At 39.5% G+C, this 20411-nt stretch overlaps 2 protein-coding genes across 3 annotated transcripts in view; one reads left to right on the forward strand and one right to left on the reverse strand.

The window, feature by feature from the left end:
* The first annotated feature begins 7070 nt into the window (after nt 1-7070).
* Nucleotides 7071-8062, forward strand: tnfaip8l2b (tumor necrosis factor, alpha-induced protein 8-like 2b). Its single transcript, XM_030784873.1, has 2 exons — nt 7071-7388; nt 7820-8062. Exons 1-2 carry the CDS (start codon nt 7071-7073, stop codon nt 8060-8062), a joined length of 561 nt encoding a protein of 186 aa, XP_030640733.1.
* Nucleotides 8063-11128: 3066 nt separating this feature from the next.
* Nucleotides 11129-20411, reverse strand: part of tmod4 (tropomodulin 4 (muscle)) — a 16299-nt gene continuing 7016 nt past the window's right edge. The window contains exons 5-12 of one of the 2 annotated variants that reach the window (XM_030783935.1): nt 18757-18849; nt 18496-18626; nt 18225-18332; nt 17915-18058; nt 17609-17753; nt 12194-12270; nt 11781-12088; nt 11129-11448 (exon numbers count right to left, since the gene is read on the reverse strand). In XM_030783935.1, the coding sequence (XP_030639795.1) occupies nt 11283-11448; nt 11781-12088; nt 12194-12270; nt 17609-17753; nt 17915-18058; nt 18225-18332; nt 18496-18626; nt 18757-18849 (1172 nt within the window). In that variant the 3' untranslated portion in view covers nt 11129-11282. Of the gene's footprint in view, nt 11449-11780; nt 12089-12193; nt 12271-17183; nt 17470-17608; nt 17754-17914; nt 18059-18224; nt 18333-18495; nt 18627-18756; nt 18850-20411 lie in introns of those variants that run through there. The other variant, XM_030783936.1, reaches the window with a different exon arrangement.

Consider the following 20411-nt stretch of genomic DNA (forward strand, 5'->3'; position numbering starts at 1 on the left):
CTACAGTTAGGTCAAGAACCACACGTGTATTTTAGCAGCTCATGTTTTGCCGGACTTCATAAAATGCGATTTCAGCATATAGGACTGACAGTAGATATCGGATAGCTTTATTTTGGGACTGGGTTAGTATATTTGAAGTACCATCCACAGCTTGGGGCCAAGCCTTAGTGCACTGGCCAATGGCTTTGACTGGATGACCATCTGAAATCCTGTCCATTAACGGACTAATGTGAAACATGTATCTTGATGTTCGTTTCATGATATTCAGAGAATCAGACAAATGAGTTAGAAAGAAAGGTATGAATTTTAATACTTACTAATACATTTTTATTCAACTGACTGTAAAAAATGGGTTAAACTGGAATTGGAAAAAAAATGAGACTTTAGATGTGTACCACTCTAACTGTTTGCATGTCATGGAAACAATCAAACAGTGTGAAAGTTAGAGCCATCTCCCAGAAATTACTATAAAAATAAAGAAATTCAAAAAAAAAAAAAGAAAATACTTATACAGATACATTAGTTAGCTCATGGTAAATACAAGGTCTAAAATAGAATATTTATTTATCTAATTATTTATTTTGTAAACATGCCTGAGCTTGAGCGTGTGATAAAATCAGGACCGATAGCATGTCTTGTCAATAAACAGAATATTTACAAACAACTAATACAATTATTGAACTATAATTTAATTCCCACACATGTATGAAATATCTAACATTTATACTGAGGCATTGAGATCAATGAAACAGCAATTTATTTATTTATTTATTTATTTTAAATTATGAATTAGTCATGTGATCTTGCTAAAAATCCATTTGCAGCTAACTTTCAGCATCCTGACAGAGGGACTCAGGTTTTGACTGGTACCTGTTAGAGTTAATGATGTTATTGCCCCTTTTTAAAAGCCTAAGGAACAGATGCAAAAAAAAAAAACAAAAAAAAACCCCTCATTATATTAAAGACTGTCTACAACTCGTAACTACAGGTATTGGGAGACTATTCAACACAAGTCTCTTGTTTAAGATGTTAAACCCACCACTAGCATGTAAAGCTGGACTACTGAATTTTCTTATGTCGTTCTGACTGTAAGATCCAGTACTAATCAAACTTACATTTCCGTTCAGTGAACATCAGTCATTTATTCTTAAGTTTTTATTATTATTATTATTATTATTATTATTTATTTTACATCTGGCAATCTCTCCAAAATGCTTATTAGCATGTACTGGAGCCTGATGGTAGATTAGAAGACTTTCTGTTCTCTTTCAGAATGAATTACAACTCGTTACCCACTTCGTTGATTATGGAGCCCACTGTGCCCCATCTTAACAATGAGCTTGGATCATTCTGAAGAGTAGTCTTTGATCGATTGGACTGTGTTTTTAGTTATCTGATCATTTATTTTCCTTTCAATATTTCATTGCTTGTGTTATTATCTAAATAGCACACTCTAACATCTATTATCACAAAATGCTGTTCAGTGCAAAGATTAATCTCTTCATCTTACAGAGTAAGCTAAAAATGAAGCACACTGAAATCAATTATATTAGTACTATTACTATTGTGAGTGGCAATCTTGCCATTACTACCACTACTTCTACTACTACTACTATTAGTACAACTAATAATAATAATACCAATAATGAGGAACCTTAGTGTTCCTTATTGTATTGTTATTGAATACATTTTCTTGTGGATGTGAAAACCACTAAAGGAAATCAGAGTGTTTGGGTTTGGTGTGCGCTCTAATTCCCCTTTCACAATGTGCAATTCAGCGTTCGTCCTGAGTTTCACATGTCAGATGTCATTTGATGATAAGGCGGAAGCTATCAGGAAACCGCTTAAGCGACACTTCCTGTCTGTTGCCTTGGTGACAAGCTTAGTTCTGTCATTAGCCTCGCAGTCTCTGTTGATTTTTTTTTTTTTTTTTTTGGTAATGCAGGCAGAAAGGGGGGAAAATGACAGGAAATGTAATAAAATGTTAGAATCTCTATATCAGGGCTATCTTTTAGCAACACCATCTAAAGCAATAGCTGAACTGAGCGTAAAGTGATAGCTGGACCCCACCTCAGTCGTGAGGACAGCTGCTGGCAGGTTGCCTGACGCAGATGTTTTTTTTATAGATACTGCTCATTCCATATGGTGGTCATTCTGGGAGCAGATTGATAAAAAAAAAAAAAAAAAAAGCATTTTAAATGCAGGCGCTGAGCTCTCCTCCTCACAGACCAGACATTGTCTGAGTAATCTTAGCATATTTTCACCTTTTCAGTTCGCGTGCAATACATTCTCTCCTTGAATGATTCATTGCCATAGTGAAAGTACAAAAGCCAGTGAGAAAAAAACCCTTAAATTTCTATTAACAAAATGAAAGAAGGAGAGAAAAAAGAAAACAAAGTTTTCTGGTTCTTGAACAGATGCCTAAACGTACTGACAATTTTCTGTTAACAAGTCATTTTCACGGTGTAATTTCCTGTTCCAAGTGAAGGGTTTTCAGCAAGATCGTGTAAGCTTTCTCTTCCTTTTCATTTCTATTGTTAGATAATCATATTAACTGCATATTAACTTATCTACATCCACACCTAAAGTTATTTAATGATAACTTTAATGAGAGTTAATGATAACTAGCTTGCTGAGGAAAAATTAAGTAGCGCACAGAAATTCTTAAAATGATCTCATATTGTTGATTAAATAAATACTTTCATTGCAACCATCTGTTGAAGGGACATCTTGCTAAGACCTAGAAGTTTTGTTTTACAGACTATATTTTTGAGAAGTTTAACTTAGCTTTGAGTAAGCTAGTTAGCAAGTCAAACATAACAGACTGGGTATAGTTTAATTAACTGACGATCAATCAGAGGAAAGAGTGAAAGAGAGAAACAACACGGTCTCTGCTGACAGTAGCTACATGCCAGTGAAACAAATGACAAAAGGGGTTAATGCCCTCCCCTTTTGAACAGGCTGCACTGTTGGATTAAAGTTAAATTCTTTCTAGGGTTTTCACTTGTCAGGGCAGGCCGGGACATGATGTCAGCAGCAAATGGAGTGAAAGGGAGGGGAGAGAGAGAGAGAGAGAGAGAGAGAGAGAGAGAGAGAGAGAGAGAGATTCAGGGGTGTGTCTTACACAATTAGTTCCTCAAGGAAGTACAAGTCAAATTATCTTGAACCAGGGTGGTGAGCAGAGACAGAGAAGTGGTACACTGGATTCCGTTTTGTTGTCAACCGGTCTGAGGACACGTTTCATCGTTTGCTTAATGCTGACCACTTGATTTGTATAAAGACGGGAGACAGAGCCTTTGCGAAGAGGAGGGAGGGGGAACGACAAAAACAATAAAACAAACAAGCAGACAAGCAGAAAAAAGTGCAGGTAAGAATTCTACATATTTGACCTATGCCCTCTCAGGAGGTTGTTCAGTTGACATCATGAGATTACATTTGATAAGAGACTGAATGACAGCCATAGCAAATCTTTATAAGGTCTCTAGTGTTTAGTTTACAGTGGATGATGTGGAAACCGTGTATGATAAAAGTCATGAACTGCAAGTCTGAACACGTTTCTGTAAAAAAAAAAACAACAACAACAAAAAAAGTTTCAGAAACAGAATGTCTCATTCCTTTAACCTGAACTTCAGGTTAATATCCAATTTTTTTCTTACAACTCTGCACCTCTGAAAGTTTGAAAGTTGTCCAGCACCTAAAGCTAAGTTACGCCAGGCGCAATCAGTAGATCTTCACAGATAGGGAGCTGTTGGATTTTGAATATGGTGACGCCACATGACATTCAACAGTCATGCCTTATAGACTTCTTTTTTCCACTTCAGTCTCTGAGTTTCCATATCCCCACTATGTTGTCTGTTGGAGCTTCTTAGCATTTCAAGCCATGCGTTCTGTGTCCAATGAATGTTGGGGGACCACGTTCTTTTTTTGGGGACTCTACACAACAGCTAAATACATCGGAGTTTCACTTCCTTTTTGAACAACCACCAAAAGCGCCACTGTATTTTACATAACAACTGTTGAGCTGCGGTGAGAAAAAAAGTGACAAATATCGAAAGGCAAGTCACTAAAAGTTGTTCACAAACATTCCAGAAAACTAATGTGTGTGTGGTCATTCTTCCTGGAAAAATACCTGAATGAAGACTAAAAATATGAGAATATGCGTAAACCACTGTATGTGATGGCAAAAAAGCAAAGAAAGAAAAAAGGAAAAGAAAAAAAAAAAGAATAGACATGCTGGGGCCCCCAACGCACACCTGAAATCCGGAACATTCCACACACTTTTTTTTTTCCTTTGGCTCTAGTGCACCATTGTAAAACAAAGTCCAGAGACTCTGAACACAAACAGGAGAGATGACAGAAACAGCTGGCGCTTCTGCCCTAAAGTGTCACACGGTCTGGTGAGAAGAGCTGACCTGTTTCGTTCGCTAGTGTCAGCACGGGCTTGTGGTTGTGGCTTTGCACTTTGTAAAAAAAAAAAAAAAAGAGGGTTATCAGTGACCTCTTAAACTGCAGGACGTACAGGGACTGTCGTCGCCCTGTCAAGTCCATCTCAAAGCCGCGACTTTTACCTCTGCTTTGGTTGCCTGAGGGAGCATGCTGAAGTTATCTGTGGAATTTTAAATATTTACCTCGTCTGTAGATAATCCACCAATCACTGCACTCGATCGTAGCAGCTATTGGTGTGGCCTGGAATGTCTCTGCTAACTTTTTAAGACAAGATAATTAAGTAAACAGGACATCTGGGTTATCGGACTTATGAGCTGTAGAACCACGTTTTGGCCTCAATTTATATGGAGTGCATAGGTGCCAGAGTGGAGGGTTTACACCATAAAATGACCTGTAATCCTAATTCTGCAGAAGTATTGGAAATTGCAGTGGCTGCCAGGCAACCAGCACATAAAACCGCTGTACAAATGATGTAAACATTGCAAACAACATTAAAAACCCATAGTACCTTCAGCTGTACTGTGCAAAAGGAAGTTCTTTTGAGGACGTTTGACGGCTAACGTCTCACATAGGATGTTGAGGATTATACATCACAGGTGTTGGTACAGAACATGATCCATGAAATTGGAGAAAAGACCCAGGCGTTATTGAGCTCGGCCACATCTATTATCCCTCAAAGAAAAATTAACGTAATCGATGTTGTGTGGTTTAGATTTAGCATTTCCTACTTAGGAATACAAGTGGAAATGCAACACTGAATTTAGCTTTATCTGATACACAGCTCCCGAAATTCAACTGATTAAAGGCAAACGCATTCGGCAGATGTATAGCAAAAGAATACTGTGACCAATCAAAGATTGTCCTGCATTTCCCAACCACTTCCCCTGTGTGTCACGTGTATTTATTTCATTCAATCTAAGAACGACCTGTTTAAACAAGAGAGGTGTGAGGTGCCGAACAAGCGCAGCCATGACACGAAGTCTTGCATCCACAATCCTGTAGAAAAACCGCAAAATTGATAATCTCACGAAGTCTCGCAGCGCGTCTCATACGAAGGGGCCATATGGTTGTCTGAATTTGGACCATGTCTCTCCGTGGTACCTTTGTTTTGCTGCAATCAGAAGAACATGCACAAACTTGCGTGAGATTACACCATCAACTATTTCTGCATTCGTGCCTTTACATGTGTTCGTTCCCGCCCTGGAATTTCGAAAGATTCGTAGGGTATAGCACTAGCCGCTAAATGCTAAATCTAACTAATGGTTTCTTGGTATTCAGCGGTAAGAGATTTATGGGATATACATAGTGTAAGAGTAGAAAGATATAAAATCACTGATTCAAATTAGGAGCCGGTCTACCCAATCCATCAGTTTAAAACAATAAATGTGTCTGCCTAAATATTATCATGAATCTAACATGGTCGTATCGTAAACATCATAGCGTCAGTTTATGACTATCAATGACAGCATTTCATTCATTATCTTTTACAGCAGATACACTTTGTCGGGCTTTATCGGTGTGGAAGTGCGCAGTTTCTTTCCAACATGTTTCAAACGCTTGAAGTACTCTGATATCGCTAATAACTGATATGATTATCAAAGGGTTCTGTAAATAATATGAATACTTTTCTTCACTTTACATTAAGTTTCTCAAATATACTTAAGATATTATTTTGAGATACTTCATGTCACTTGATACGTTTGTTTGATATCCTTTATATTTTTGCATTTATTTTCAAGCTCATGTCAACGTACATTTAAATTCACTTTTGATAAGTAATTTTATAGTTTCCCTCCAGTTCATGAAGACTGGGGTATCCTGTGGTGTTATATCCCTTGTGTACTCTAACATGCTATTAGCACATGTTCTATAAACCTATGTGTTATCACTCATTTAAGGAGCGGAGTCTCTTGTCCAGTGTGACTCACAATGGTTTCCAGTGTCAGAGGACGAAACTCTGTGGCCAAGTTAAGTTTAGGACCCTCCTTAAGGCTACATCAGCAGAGAGCCGTTACATTCATGTGACTATTGAAAACGTCCTCTTTAGAGAAAGATGACTCTTCTATAAGTCTATTAAGTCTGTGAAAAAAATATGATTGGGTCGCATGTTCTTATGAAAACATTAACAAATTTAAAGAAAAGGGAAAAAAAAAAAAGAAAGGTTCAACACACAAGATTTCTGAGAGAATAATTAAAGATTACTTAGTGTTCAAAACTAGTGATCAGAAATCCCATGTCTAAAGGCAGTGTCTAACCGTGGTGGTATGTAATGCAACAGTTGACTTTGTTTATGTAGTGGTGGAGCTTTGATGAATGCCCACTGGGCATACTCTCACTGAGAGAGGAGCTTTGTCTGTGAGGTGAATCTCCAGTGGGATTTAGCCCGGGGCAAAAAGAGTACACAAGGAGTATAACAACAGAGAAAAGAGAGGATGTTATAAATGAGTCACTCTGACGAAATCGTGGAAGTGTTTATTTATTTGTTGATGCAGTAGTCTTTGGCAGTAACATGTGAGCACATTCGTAGATAAACACTTAAAATTGTGAAGAAACTTGTGAAGGTTTACAGAACTTTAAAAAGTGCTAACCATTTTCCCCCCCTTTCTCTTTGACATTATCAAGCAATGGACGGCTTCAGCTCCAAAGACATGGCTATGAAGGCCCAGAAGAAGATCCTTAGTCACATGGCAAGCAAGTCCATGGTGCAGATGTTTATCGACGACACCAGCAGCGAGATTTTGGACGAGTTCTATCGTGTCTCGAAAGAGTACACAGGAAATCGCACGGAGGCCCAGAAAGTGGTCAAGGACCTCGTTAAAGTGGTGGTTAAGATTGCAGTTCTGTTTCGGCATAACTGCTTCAGTGAAGCAGAGCTAGCTCTGGCCCAGAACTTTAAGAAGAAATTGCACCAGGGAGCCATGACGCTAATCAGCTTCCACGAGGTAAACTTATCATTATTGTCTTATCGTTATTCTCCTTGTGTTCTCTCATAAAGTGAGATATCAGGATGATCAGAGTTCAAACACAACAGGAAGGAGTTTAAATATAATACTGTGACCTTGAGATGGTTGAAATAAAACCAGACAGGTTTAACCTGCATCAGATTAACTTGTTTCACTGTAAAAACACACACACACACACACACACACAAAGTTTGGATGTACCGTGTCACAAAAACACAGATCTTACCAGACTTCCATTACAATGAAAAATTGCAGTTTAGATGACAGAGAAACAAACAGTTGTTTTAAAAACTTGTGTATTTTTGAATAATAATTTGGTTTTAACACGATCTAGAGTTGGATTGAATTAAGGAATGAGTGAATTAAGCAGTTTTTTTTTGTTTTGTTTTTTTTCCTTTTTCCTGGTTAAGGTGGCGTTTACTTTCGACCAGACGGTGATCACAGAGATCTTGACTGAGTGTAGGGACATGCTACTGAAGCTTGTGAAGAATCATCTCACGCCCAAGTCCCACGGACGGATCAACCACGTCTTCAACCATTACTCCGACCCCCAGCTCCTAACCCAGCTTTACACCCCCGACGGCCCCTTTGCATCCCATCTCAACAAAATCTGCAACGGACTCAACAAACTGGTGGAGGAAGGAAAGTTATGAGTGCTCAACAACTCAGAGACTGTGCAGAGAGTTGGTACAAGAGACCTGTACTGAACTGGAGAAAGAGAGAGAGAGAGAGATAGACAGACAGAGAGAGAGACAAGCGCAGATAGATAACAGGTTAATTTGGCTCTGTTCAAAGATCTGTCTTTAACAACATTTCTTTGAGAAGAAGGCACTCTGTTGGTTTTTGTTATTATTAAACTGCTGTCTATGCAAAAAAAAAGGAGACAGAAAAGAAAGAAAAAAAACCCCCACGGTGCTTTTGTCTAAAGAAAGACTTGCTGAGGGGTTATGAAAGTCTGTGTTACCGCTGGAATCCAGTTAGGTCAATGCCAACAGCGAATGAAAGTAAAAGTCTCGTTTTTTTAAATGATTGACTAAAGTTTTGCTGGAGGGAGTTTTCGAACCACCAAGATTGGATGAACAATCACATTTTACTCACTGGACTTTCCGTCCTGGTTTGCTGCCTATTCTAACCTTTTGTACATTTTTTTTTTTTTTTTTTTTTAGAAAACCCCTTTGAGGCATTCGATTCCTTCTAGAAAAAACAATCAGCAAACAACATTATTATTTTTTGAGACAAAAATGACCAGAATCACAGGGGAAAAAAATTACACTCAAAAAAAGAAAAGAAAGAAAAAAAGGTGCTATCTTATTCTGCCATCTAGCGGCCTATATTGGTAATTGTAGCCTCACCGACTAACTTTTTTTTTTGTTGTTTTTTTTTTGTTTTTTGGGGCGGGGAGAGCCACAGTCAGCCCTCTGCATCAGAGTTCATTATCTGGATAAGATAACTGTGCGGAAACAACCTCGAGTATGCTTCTCCTCTCTCCATTATTGCCACATTGTGGTTGTCATGGAAACTGACAGAGTTCTCAATTCAGTATCAGCTTTGTTATAATTTCAGTATGTGCGACATTCTTAAAATCAAACAGCGATGTGATTAAAATGAACTGAATACACAAACAAACAGAAAGTCAAGACAGCAGTTTGGCGATCTGTGCTGATTGCTGGGAGGAGTAATATGGTCTCACAGGATGAGTAATTAAATGAAAATATATTTTATGATGCAAAAGGTTGGTACAGTCACGAACAGACAAACGTGTGACAGAGAAACCAGGAAAAGGAATGATCTAATATGCATGTTTTTTTATACATAAGATGCAATATTAAAAGGACCTCTATAGTAACATGCTTCAACTTTTTTTTTTTGCCAAACTCATCTCTATATACAAACCTAGACACGAACATGTACATATAAGAAAAGATGAATGGAAAATGAGTGTGAATGTGCAAGTTTGAGAGGAATATGGTTAAATTCAGTGCTGGTCGCATTCAGTACTGTTTTTGATGCGTTACCTCATTAATGTTTCATAAATAACCTTAGCCTAATTCTGTGAAGTCAGCACACACCCATGAGTTATTTTTGTAGTCTTGGTATATGCAAAGAGGCTTTCAGTGAGGTTGTAACTGGAGGGCATAAATCAATACTAAACACAATAACAAGTGAACAGGCAGTCCCCATAGTATTGTCATAAAACCTCTGCTGATGATTGCTGGTTACAAAATAAACTCTTGTTTTGGTGCTGCTCCAATTAAAAATGTAAACATTGCAACTTGATAAATCTGGGCCCACTTTAAACCTTTGGGAAAGATTTTGGTTTTGAGAACTATGTTTAATTCAACATGTAACTTTTAATAGGCTGTTACACATGCTTCATGAATGTTAAAGAACATCTTTTTGCCACAAGATTAAATCAGTAAATATATCTTATGATTATGGTAACCTAAGAACATTAACATATAAGCCAAAAACAAAAAATCCATGGAATGTGACACTTTAAACCTTTTTAAATATTTGTCTGAATGGTCTTTGTATAATTTGTCTTAGGTATCTGTGATAAGACCTTAAACTTTGTCTCCATTTCCCTGTTTGTACGTATGACTCTCTTTGCACTTTGCTGTATGGCTTGTACCCATACTGCCCCTTTAAATGCTATTGAACAGGCAGCCCTATCCCACACACAGCCTGTCCGTGTTTGCTTTGCATGGTGTATGCTGATGCTGCACACTGCCAAACACATGAAAACAGATGACAGGGATGAGTAAAACAGACACAAGTCAATAAAACCTGGTGTTTAATTCTTTCATTTCCCAAGTGCAGTAACAGTTTATAATGCTTTGTAACAAGTGATGATTTGTACAGATTCCTATGTGTATCTAGCTCAGAAATGCGAACTATGCAGGGTGGACAAAGAATCGAAACGTGACCTCCGTGTTTCGCTCGGGCAATCATTAATTCACTCTCACAATGTGCAGTGGTAGGACTGCTTCACACCTTATCTCAGACTGTCTTAACACAGCCACACTGGACAGACACTTTGAACCAAAGGCCATCTGCCTGTGATAGAGAAGGATGATCCCTTTGCATGTGTGAATATAAAACAATACAATATTAACCAGAGGTGAGGAGTACGATGACAAACGCATCAAGTGCACTTTCAGTAGATAAGCACCGCCGTCGCCGGGGTAGAGATTCTGACTGAGTAAGACGTCAGGCGTTACGTTTTCTGTTAGTCAGGTGCTGAGTGCTTTCTAACAAGCCAAAGCATGTTTCTCTTAGTCAAGACAAACGGAGTACCAAAGGAATCCCAGAGCCCACTGATAAAATACAAACAAACAAACAAACAAAAAAAAACACTTTAGCTACATCATTTCACATTTATGAGGTAGTGCTCCTTATCAGCAGACAAATACTATGTGGCGAAGCCAAACAATTGCTTTTCACTGTTTTATGGGAGTTTTTATGGGGTCGACAGCTGTAGTTATGGGCAAATGTAAGCAAATGAAACCTACAATCTACTTTCGAAAAACAACAACAAACCCTATGCTGACTGTGTCCGACATAAAACTGTAGTGTTCTATCTCATTCTTTACAATAATACTCTAACAATCCTGTGTATCATTGAAATACAGTAATACCAACATATTACATTGTTCGAGAAGCTCAGCAGGAAAAAAAAAAAAAAAATCACCCACACAATAAAGTGCAATGACAAAAAATTGATGATAATAAAAAACTTTGTTTCTACAAGTCATATGTCATTCTACCAATGAGTCTGTATCTAGGACTCTGACACTCATTCCCTGTGGTTGATTTTGTATTGAGACACTACAAGAACAGACTAAATCCTGGTGACACAGACACAGGCCTGTGTCAGAGCTGAAACAAGTCATCCTCCCTCTCCTTCAGGTTTCTGGTGCGTTTGGTGATGGTGAGTGGAACAGCTCCCAGTATTGCTTGCTGGTTGATTGGGGTGGGGCTGGGCTGGGAGACACTCGGGCCTTGATGTAAGGCACGGAGCTGTTCCATTGTGGAAAGGCTGGAAATTTGGGTACAAATCATTAGGATAATGTCATTTATTTACACAGAGCTCAGCAGGTATTAAGACACAGTGGGGAAAATGAACAATGATGCTGACCTAAGGCAAACCATCAGTTGATGTCCTGTAGATTTATTAGTGATAGTACTGGTTTGCATCAGGGATACTTTTGGCTTGTTTAGGGATAACATTCTCAAATAACCACCTTTTACTAAAATTCTTCAACATTAACTGTGGTTCCATTACTACTGTGTAACCCATAAATCTTGAGCCCTCTACATTTCACGTAAAAGTGACATAATCTCATCATTAATAATATTCAGTAAACTTACTGTTTTTCTCCTTCTTGACATTTCTTCACAGCTGCTTGTTTTGATTCATGGATCAAGCTATCGATCCGTTTCAAATAGTCCATCGGAGAAAGGTCCGAGTTCCCTTCTTTTCTCTCTTCAGAGGTCGGCTTCCCATTCGTGCTAGCGATCTCTGCGTATGCTGTTTGTTCTTGATCTGTGTTCTCTTTGACTGGTTCCACTCCATTACCAAGTGAATCATGCTCTGATATCACAGGAATGGACAGAGACTTCTTCAAGAAGATGGAATCATTCGTGTAGAGTCTGTTTGCTCTTTTGATCGTTTCCATCTACGAAACAAGAGATGAGGTCTGTGTCAAGAGTAACTTCAACAGGCATCACACGGGATACTAACCTACCTACGTATAGGACTTTGGTAGTTTTATGCTGCTTACCGATACGCCGTACTTCAATGCCAGTCCCTGCAGTGTCTCTCCGGGTTGTACTTTGTGTTCAATTCGTCGTTGTCTAACTGGTGATAAGGACGAATTAACTAGGCTGCCGTAAGACCTTGTACGCCCCCCACAAAGGCGGCTATGTGCGCTGGAGACTTGTGACGACTCATGGTCCGAAGACATGACGAGTACAGTTTGTGTGATGCTCAAAATGAAAGCTTAATCAAACAAGCTTGGCTCTTCTACGGTGCCTCTCCGGATGACAGCTTGGTTACCTTTCCTCTTGTCAAACCCCAGCGGGTGACAGAAAGTTTTGTCTGGTGTGAACTATCAGTTGAGATGGCATGCAAATACTACCCAACGAACAAAAGTGCGATTGTGCAGCTGACTAAATTCGACAGAAATTCGCCGATTCTACTCTTCCGTCCAGTGTCTGCGACGACATCGTCAATTAGGCAAACTGCAAATCTTCATTTGTTGCTTCAAGCGCCTCCCCAGTCAGAATTCGGGCTTTCTAGAAACTGAAAAACGTAGTTAGATGATCTTGAAGGTTTGGTTGCAGATTGTCAAGCTCGTTTCAGTTAGCGAACTAACGTGTTGTTAGCTAGTGACCAAGTAACTACCACGGGGTAATGACAACTGCCTGGTCATTGTGGTAAACTTGCAAAATTAATTTAGCTAATTAGCCTAGCCACTTTCTTAAATTTAAGTTTACTTCACAATATTGTCGACAAGAGGGATAACTCACACGGTTCGTATGAATTAACAGGTACTAGTCGCTAATAAAAATAAACTGTTCGATAGGTTCCAGTTACCATTAATTAGTTTCAAATTCGGTGAGTAATAAAACAACAAACCTCGAGAAGCAGCATTTTAACTGACAGCTTATCGTGTTGCCAACCAGTCCTCGAACTCTGCTCATGACTACAGCTTGGCGTCGAGCTCCGCCCATTGTCAGCCGTTCCCATAATGCATTTTTAAAAACAGGAAGTGCGAGTTCTCTCCTGCCATTAAGCGTAAATTGATCATCAAATATTGCTAAAATGTCGTTTAAACGGGAGGGTGACGATCAGAGTCAACTGAATATTCTAAAGGTATTGATGCATTTTCACTCGCTTCTTTAGGTGAACTAGTTAGAAGTTATAGCCAAGTTATGACTGGTGTTAAAGTTTAGGATGCGAATGGGATACCAGCAGCATTCACGTTATCAGTACAGTGCAATTTCAGTTACTACATGTACAGGCTGTTACTTACAGCAGAAAAAAATTGCAAACACACGAACGGTAATCGGGCATTAAATGGTTTTCTACTTTTTTACTTTTAGAAACGGCGAGTCGCAGATCTACTTTCTAATTTCATTCCAGAGGATGAAGCTACACTGTTGAAAAATGGAAGGTTTGTAACTTAATTTTTAGACTCCGCATTGCTCAAGAACACAGTATAAATGAAAGGCCTTTGGATGGATATAATGATGTGTTTAAGTCACGGTGTTCATAAATAAATGGCCGTTAAAAACCTGACAAGTTTCCTAGCGGCATCAGTATGTATGCCAAACCACTTGCGTGTGTTTTTAATTCAATAGGATCTCGGTGTCAAACCTTACTGTACCAAATGATACTTCTGTACCTGTTATAACGTTTTGAGGGGACACATATCGACAAAACCTGCGTTGCACAAATGACCTGTGTATTGTTTATTGACCGTTGTTACAAGGACAACTTACTGATAATGTTCATAGCTCTTTGAGTTGTAAATTAAGTTCTCATGAACGTTTAAAATATATCTTTTTTTATAATTTGGTCTCTTTATAGGTATACTTGCTTAGTGTGCTCCCACAGGCCTGTTTTTGATACCGTTGATATGCTAACGGTACACAGGAAAGGCAAGAGGCACCTGGAAGGTGAGATCTGAGCCTCTGTTGTTTTCAGTAAATTCATACTTTAAATATTCTTTTAATTCTCTTACGTTTAGCTCTGTGTTTCTTACAGGGATGAAATGGTTTTACGGGAAGAAGACTGAGCTACGGCATGAAATTGATAAACGCAGACACCAAGAATACGTAAAAACCGAAAACCACCAGCAGGTAGATACTGACTTTTTTTTTCTTCCAAAGAATATGCTAACTGATTTATGAAGCAGATTCAAATGAAAACACTGATCGAGAAATTTAAGTGAATAAATATGTATTTAAACTCTATGAGAAAACACCCAGTTACTCACTGTTATTAAGAAATGAATGTAGTTAGTCATTTTCATATTAAGTGCGTTTGTAAAGTTTATCACACATTTACTGTTCTCATTCAGAATGCACTCACATAGCCTACCTTTTCATACACAGCCTGGTTATTCGCTGATATTTATCACTGATCACTGATTAATATGTTATTTGTCTCCCAGGAGCCGGCAAGTGCGTCTCCGCTGCTGGCTCAGACACGTCACATTACCCATCATGCCTTACTGAAAGCAGCTCCCTATAGTAGCTGTCACAAAAAGAGGTAAAGTTTCTCGGGGCAAACTGGTCGTATCTGAGTGCCTTATCTCTTTGGTTTGAAATGAAAAATAAAGAGCTTTTTGAATTTTTTTTTATTATTTTTATTATTTTCACACTTTGCAGATACTGTCAGCATCTCTAGTTTGTTGGTTTTAAAGCTAATTTTTCAGTTGTACACGGTAATAATTACTGTAATTTGTGTTTGCTGTGAAAAGTCTTCCCTGGTCTCACTCTGTGCTTAATTTAACACTTTTTTTTTTTTTTGTAAGAACACGACCTGACGATCCTTCGGCGGATGGTGGGTCAGGCTTCAGCAGTCCCCACATAAACGACAGACATTTACCTCAGAGTCACGCAGCACATACTGTGGGTGCCAAAGGCACAGGGGCGACATGTCCTTCACTGTCCTGCAGTGAAAATACTCCAGGTTAAAATCAGTGTACATTTCTTCGAACGCACCGTCATCTACTGATATATTATGGTATATCTCTAGTATTTGTCCCATGTTACAGTGCAGTTTGCCTTTGCAGCCAGTCCAACACCACCTCAGGAAAACAGGAAAAAAGAAACAAAGAAGAAGGGTTTGAAGTCTACGGGTCACACAGAGTCTGAGCCTCTTACGGAGCAGAGAAGGAGGGAGCTGGAGCACTACCTCAGATTAAAAAGGTAAGCGAAAAACAAAAATGCTTCAAACAGTTTGAAATGTTAACCACTAATAGCTTTGAAAACAATTGTCCTCCATAATTGTACAACAACGATGCATTCTCTTTGCATGCTCATTCTTTCCCAAGAGATCCCTGACAATCATAGGACTTTTATTATTGTAAATTATACACCCTATAAATACTTTTGAAACTATTTGCAACTGTATGAGAAGAGGGGAGCTTCTGCTGAAGGCCAGCGCTTTTTTTTGTCTTCTAATGTGATCCTGCTCCGATCCTTTCAGCTCTGGGTGGTTGCAGGACAAGAGTGGCAAATGGGTGAAAGACGAAAACGTGGAATTTGACTCGGACGAGGATGAGCCTGCCCCCCTTGGGCCTTCCAGCGAGTCAGCAGAGGGGACACAGTGAAAGCAGCTTCGTTAAAACCTCCAGGCTCTCACGCCCCCCCCCCCCCCCCCCCCCCCCCCCCCCGTTGACATTGTCACTGTGAGTAAATGATTTCATCTGTGATTCTATGAAGGCATGTGATAATGCAAGGACATTTTAGCAACAGCAGGCTATTAATATGGAAAAGAGATTTCAGATGTGTTTTAGAGTTTTCACTGTCATATTGTTTTTTTTTTTACCCAAACTCAAAACCTCTGTCTCCTTACAACAGATAACCCATATATCAGATCCCAGAATAAAGCTCCTTTTTTTTTTTAATTAAAGTACAGTGAATTTCCCTTACCATAAAAGTATTTTTTCTTCAAAGTGTGCTAGCATTCACCATCGTTACTGTATTTGGTTGAATGATTGCAGGAAGAATTCAAGAATGGAGTTAGAATGAGATCATCATCCTTGAATGATTTGTGTGGATCCTCTGCCCAGATACCTGGGTCTTCCTTGAGCTGAGTTATAATCTCAATCCATAAATTTACACTGCCAAGCACAAGAAATGAGACTCAGTGTAGTTCAGATTTTCATGTTAAAAGAGCATTCATTCATCAGCTCTCTGTTCCTTGACCTCAGTTTCATTAAAAGTGCTAAATTGGTGCTCCGTGGAGTCTTTGTATATGTTGGGGGAGCGCTGGAGCTGAGGGAGTCTCGAGGAGGTGAACAGCTGCTCCATAAATCTGCAGCGGTCTGCAGGAGTTTGTCCAACTCCCCTCCTGACCCCCTTTTTAAAAGGGGCTCTATTTAGAGCTTTGGTAACCCAATCCCAGGGGACCTCGTGCCTACCACACCGAGGGTATAAATAGCTCAGGTAGACGTGGCTGGGGCCCGCCAATGACGGGGGATTTAAGAGTTCCGAATGGACTGAGCTCAAAAGATTGAAAGCCAAAGAGGGTTATCCTCACCTCCAGACAGGCTGTGATAACCCCCCGATTCCTGACAATGACCCACACTGGGGGTCTCCCGTGTTAACTGAATCCTTCCCTCAGGCGATAGACTCATCTATAAATACGTTATTGACTGTATTAAGAGTGTCTTTGTCACTTAGATTCAGAAATGAGATGTTCTATGACGGATGTGTGTGTGTGTGTGTGTGTGTGTGTGTGAGAGTAATAGTTCTTTGAATGAATGTCATTTCTCAGTCAGTCATATGTCCAATAGCCACAAATGTTTGGATTCAGCAATGATTGTGACGTCTGTGTACACAATAAGGAATTAAACATTTTATTTAAAGTATTTACAAATTGGGGTTTTTCGTTTGTTTGGTTGGTTGTTTTCTGTAAGAAGCACCATCTATTGAAAAATTGTATGAATGAACAAGTGTTCTGAGATGAAAGTGTTGTTGTTGTTGTTGTTGTTTTCCCCTTTACCACTCCTAAAAAATGAAGAACATGTTTTTTTTTTAACTAACTGAGCAAGCTTCTGGATTTTGTATATCAGTGTTAATTAAGCAGTGCAGTGTTTTTTGTTCTGTTTTGTTCTGTTTTTAAATAAAATTCGCCATATCCCAGAAGGGGATGAGAAATTTGTAAGTTGCACCAAAAACCTCAGTATAGTTTATTTGGCGTGAGTGAACGTTCAGAAGGCAGCAATGGAAGTCCTTTGTTGTCTGCAAGGTTCACGAAGAGTGCAACAATGAGCTGTCAATGCTTGGCTCTTTTCTTTTCATCCTACTCTCTGTTGGCGAACTGGATAAAAGAAAAGGGGAAAAGAGTTGATTTAGTTTCAGATTTGTACTTATTAATCTCTCATGAGTCTTTACGTAGACGTAAAGTTGAATCGTCAGATTCTTATATGATGTTTTTGAAATGTGTGATGAAAACTTACGGTAGTCATTGTTTCTTGTGATGGCGCTGGCTGCCCGGGCTCGTGGACCCTGCTGGGTGAAGTGGTAGCCAAACTTCAGAATGCTGGGGTTATTCTCCAGCAGGTTGGCAATCTCCATCTCTACCGAATCACCCAGTTTTTGTCTCTGTGGGCAACAAATACCACTCACCAACATGATTCATTCAAACCACCTGGGGCTGTTTTTTTTTCTTTTGCTTTGCTGTTGTCTCTAACTTAGTGATTAGTGCTACATATGGCTAAACCCAGTGCTACACTGACTGAGTTGAGGTTCCTTTGACCTGTTACCTGGTTGTCAATCTTGAGCTCAACCAGCGTTGAGTTCTCTGCCAGCGCCTTGACGATAGCCAATATCCCCTCTCCTGTGATGAAGTTGGACTCAATGTTAAGACTCTCTAAGGTGGTATTACTCTGAAGCATCTCTGCTGCAGCCTAGTTAGCAAACAAACAGGACACAAACAAGTCGAAACATATTTATCTTTTTTTTTATTCCATGAATATAAATATGAACATACAAGACTATGGAGGATTGTATGTATGTATAAATATAGACATATACATTTATTACATCATTAGACCATGTAAGTAGAACACCTACGTAAGCCACAGGGTCATTGCTGCGAGTAGCGGCTATGCTGAGGCTAACCACGTGACTGTTACTCTTCATGGCCTCAAAGATCTCTTTCAGTGTTGGGATGGGAATGTCCTGTTGAACGGTGAGAGGGTCGGTTTCATTGTATCAGATACATTTGGTAGATAGAATTTTCTTTGTCAAAACATTGCAGACTGAGAAATGGATACACAAATTCACAGAGAGATGTTAGATGGCTAACTATGGCTTTTTTCACATGACCTATTTTCAGCTTTACCTTGATGTTGTTGAGGTTAACCTCTGTCAGACTGCTGTCGTTTTTCTGGATCCTTTGAAGGGTCTCTTCAACGTTGGTTGGATTTGGAGGCTCGTCAGGGTAGATTTTGTACACATCAGGCTTAACGACACCTACATGCACATTGGATCATGGATAAATTTCTCAAAGGAACATTGAAGACCAAGAATGTGTGAAGCTTTAAGTGTTTAACATGAACGAGTTCTAAACGTTATAACCCTGCTCAGTAAAGGAGTTACGTACTGTTGATGCCCTCCGTGTTGGCGATCCTGCCAGTCGCTCCTAAGGCGTCGTAATATTGCTTGTTACTCATCAGTGTGTACATTCCCAAGATAGCTGCAAAGACAACACATTGAGACATCATTTACAGCATTTACTGACGTAGCTGATGTAACACTTATATTTACTTTTTTTTTTCTCCTTGTGTTATCCAGACCTTTATGATGTTTAGAACCAAGTGGAAGTATCAGTGACATTAAACCAGTATTCTCATTTTTGCAAATAATGAGGTATGAGCTAATGTGTTAACATTCAAGGTGTCCAGAAACAAATATTCGAAAACTCATTTTGATAATACTGAAGATATGTTCTGTTTTGCTCAGGGCTAGTTTGGGTTGTCGCACAATCTTTATTGTCACACATTAAAATGGCAGGTTCATAAGAAAGTGCAACAATTTACTGAAGGCCACATATCAGTAGCCTACAGCCCTGTTTGCCTCATTAGCCAAGTGTCAACCATTGTCAACCACTGAAAGTTAAATGTTCACCTAAGAGGTAGTCCTCATGCGCTGATTCCAGATCTGTTGTTTTACATTCAGAGTCATACAACACAAATGTTGTTTTATTGTCATGCCAATTTAAACCCCACCACATCCATCCTGTTATCAAAGGGGAATTTTAAAACTGTTAAACTAGCGAAATGGTGACTTTTGATTTGGTAAATTTTAAGATAAATGAGATTAAATTAGCAACATCTTTACACAACCACTTTTTTTTATTATCTGAACGGTATTTAACTAAAGCCCATACATTGGGAACTCTGTGCAAGGGCGGCTGAATGGTGCCTTTTCTGAGCTGCACCATAGTCTAAGTTACCAGTAGGGGGCAGTACTTCATGAGCAAACTGCTCAAAGCCGTGTAGCTAAGTCTCAGCCAATTGTATCCCAGCAACTGCTGTAACAGCAGTAGTCTCAACTGGGCGTGGGGCAGAGGGACAGCTGCCTGGGAGCAGACCTGCAAACGTGGTCATACCAAGAGCCATTACAGTAACCAATCCAGTCGCTCAACAATCAAAAAAAAAAAAAAGACACAGCTAATCATAACATGGGGGGGGGGGGGGGGGGGGGGTGTTTGGACTGATCTTTTTTTGTTTGTTTTTGTTTTCCTCTTACTCCCTCAAGCCAGGTTATAGCTTCACGTCAGATCAGCAGACGCGGGGTTCAGCAATATAAACACAAACGGAAGAATCACAGGGTCTAATGAAGGCTTTAATCTTCTCCTGGACTCAGTCCAGACTCAAACCTCTGTACTCAACCGGGGGGGGGGGGGGGGGGGGGGATTCACTATACTAAAGTTCCGGTCCAAAAAACTCATTCAGCGGACAAAACCGACTGCCATGGGGAGCCCTGCTCAGCCGTTAAAGGAAAGAAAAGCGTCATTAGCCCTCAGGGTTTGGCAAGGCAGCTGAGCCCAGAACTGAATACAAAATGTCAAAAAAGGTTTCACTCACACTTCAGCGGGGGTGATCTTTTTGAGTAAGTTTTTCGGTTCATAGAACTTTGCTAAACGTTTGGTGCCGTTCATAGCGACAATATGGAAGTTCTTGTGAGAACAACAAATGACTGTATTCAGAGTGGGAACAATCAGTATGCGTGAAATGTGCTAAGGACAGCCAACAA

Source organism: Chanos chanos, chromosome 9, assembly GCF_902362185.1.
Source record: "Chanos chanos chromosome 9, fChaCha1.1, whole genome shotgun sequence".
NCBI lineage: Eukaryota > Metazoa > Chordata > Actinopteri > Gonorynchiformes > Chanidae > Chanos > Chanos chanos.

Excerpts from the sequence above, each read along its gene's own strand:
- tnfaip8l2b (XM_030784873.1), top strand. The coding sequence starts at position 7,071 with ATGGACGGCTTCAGCTCCAAAGACATGGCTATGAAGGCCCAGAAGAAG. Across the intron at positions 7,389-7,819 it reads CGCTAATCAGCTTCCACGAG|GTGGCGTTTACTTTCGACCA; the intron begins GTAAACTTATCA and ends TTCCTGGTTAAG.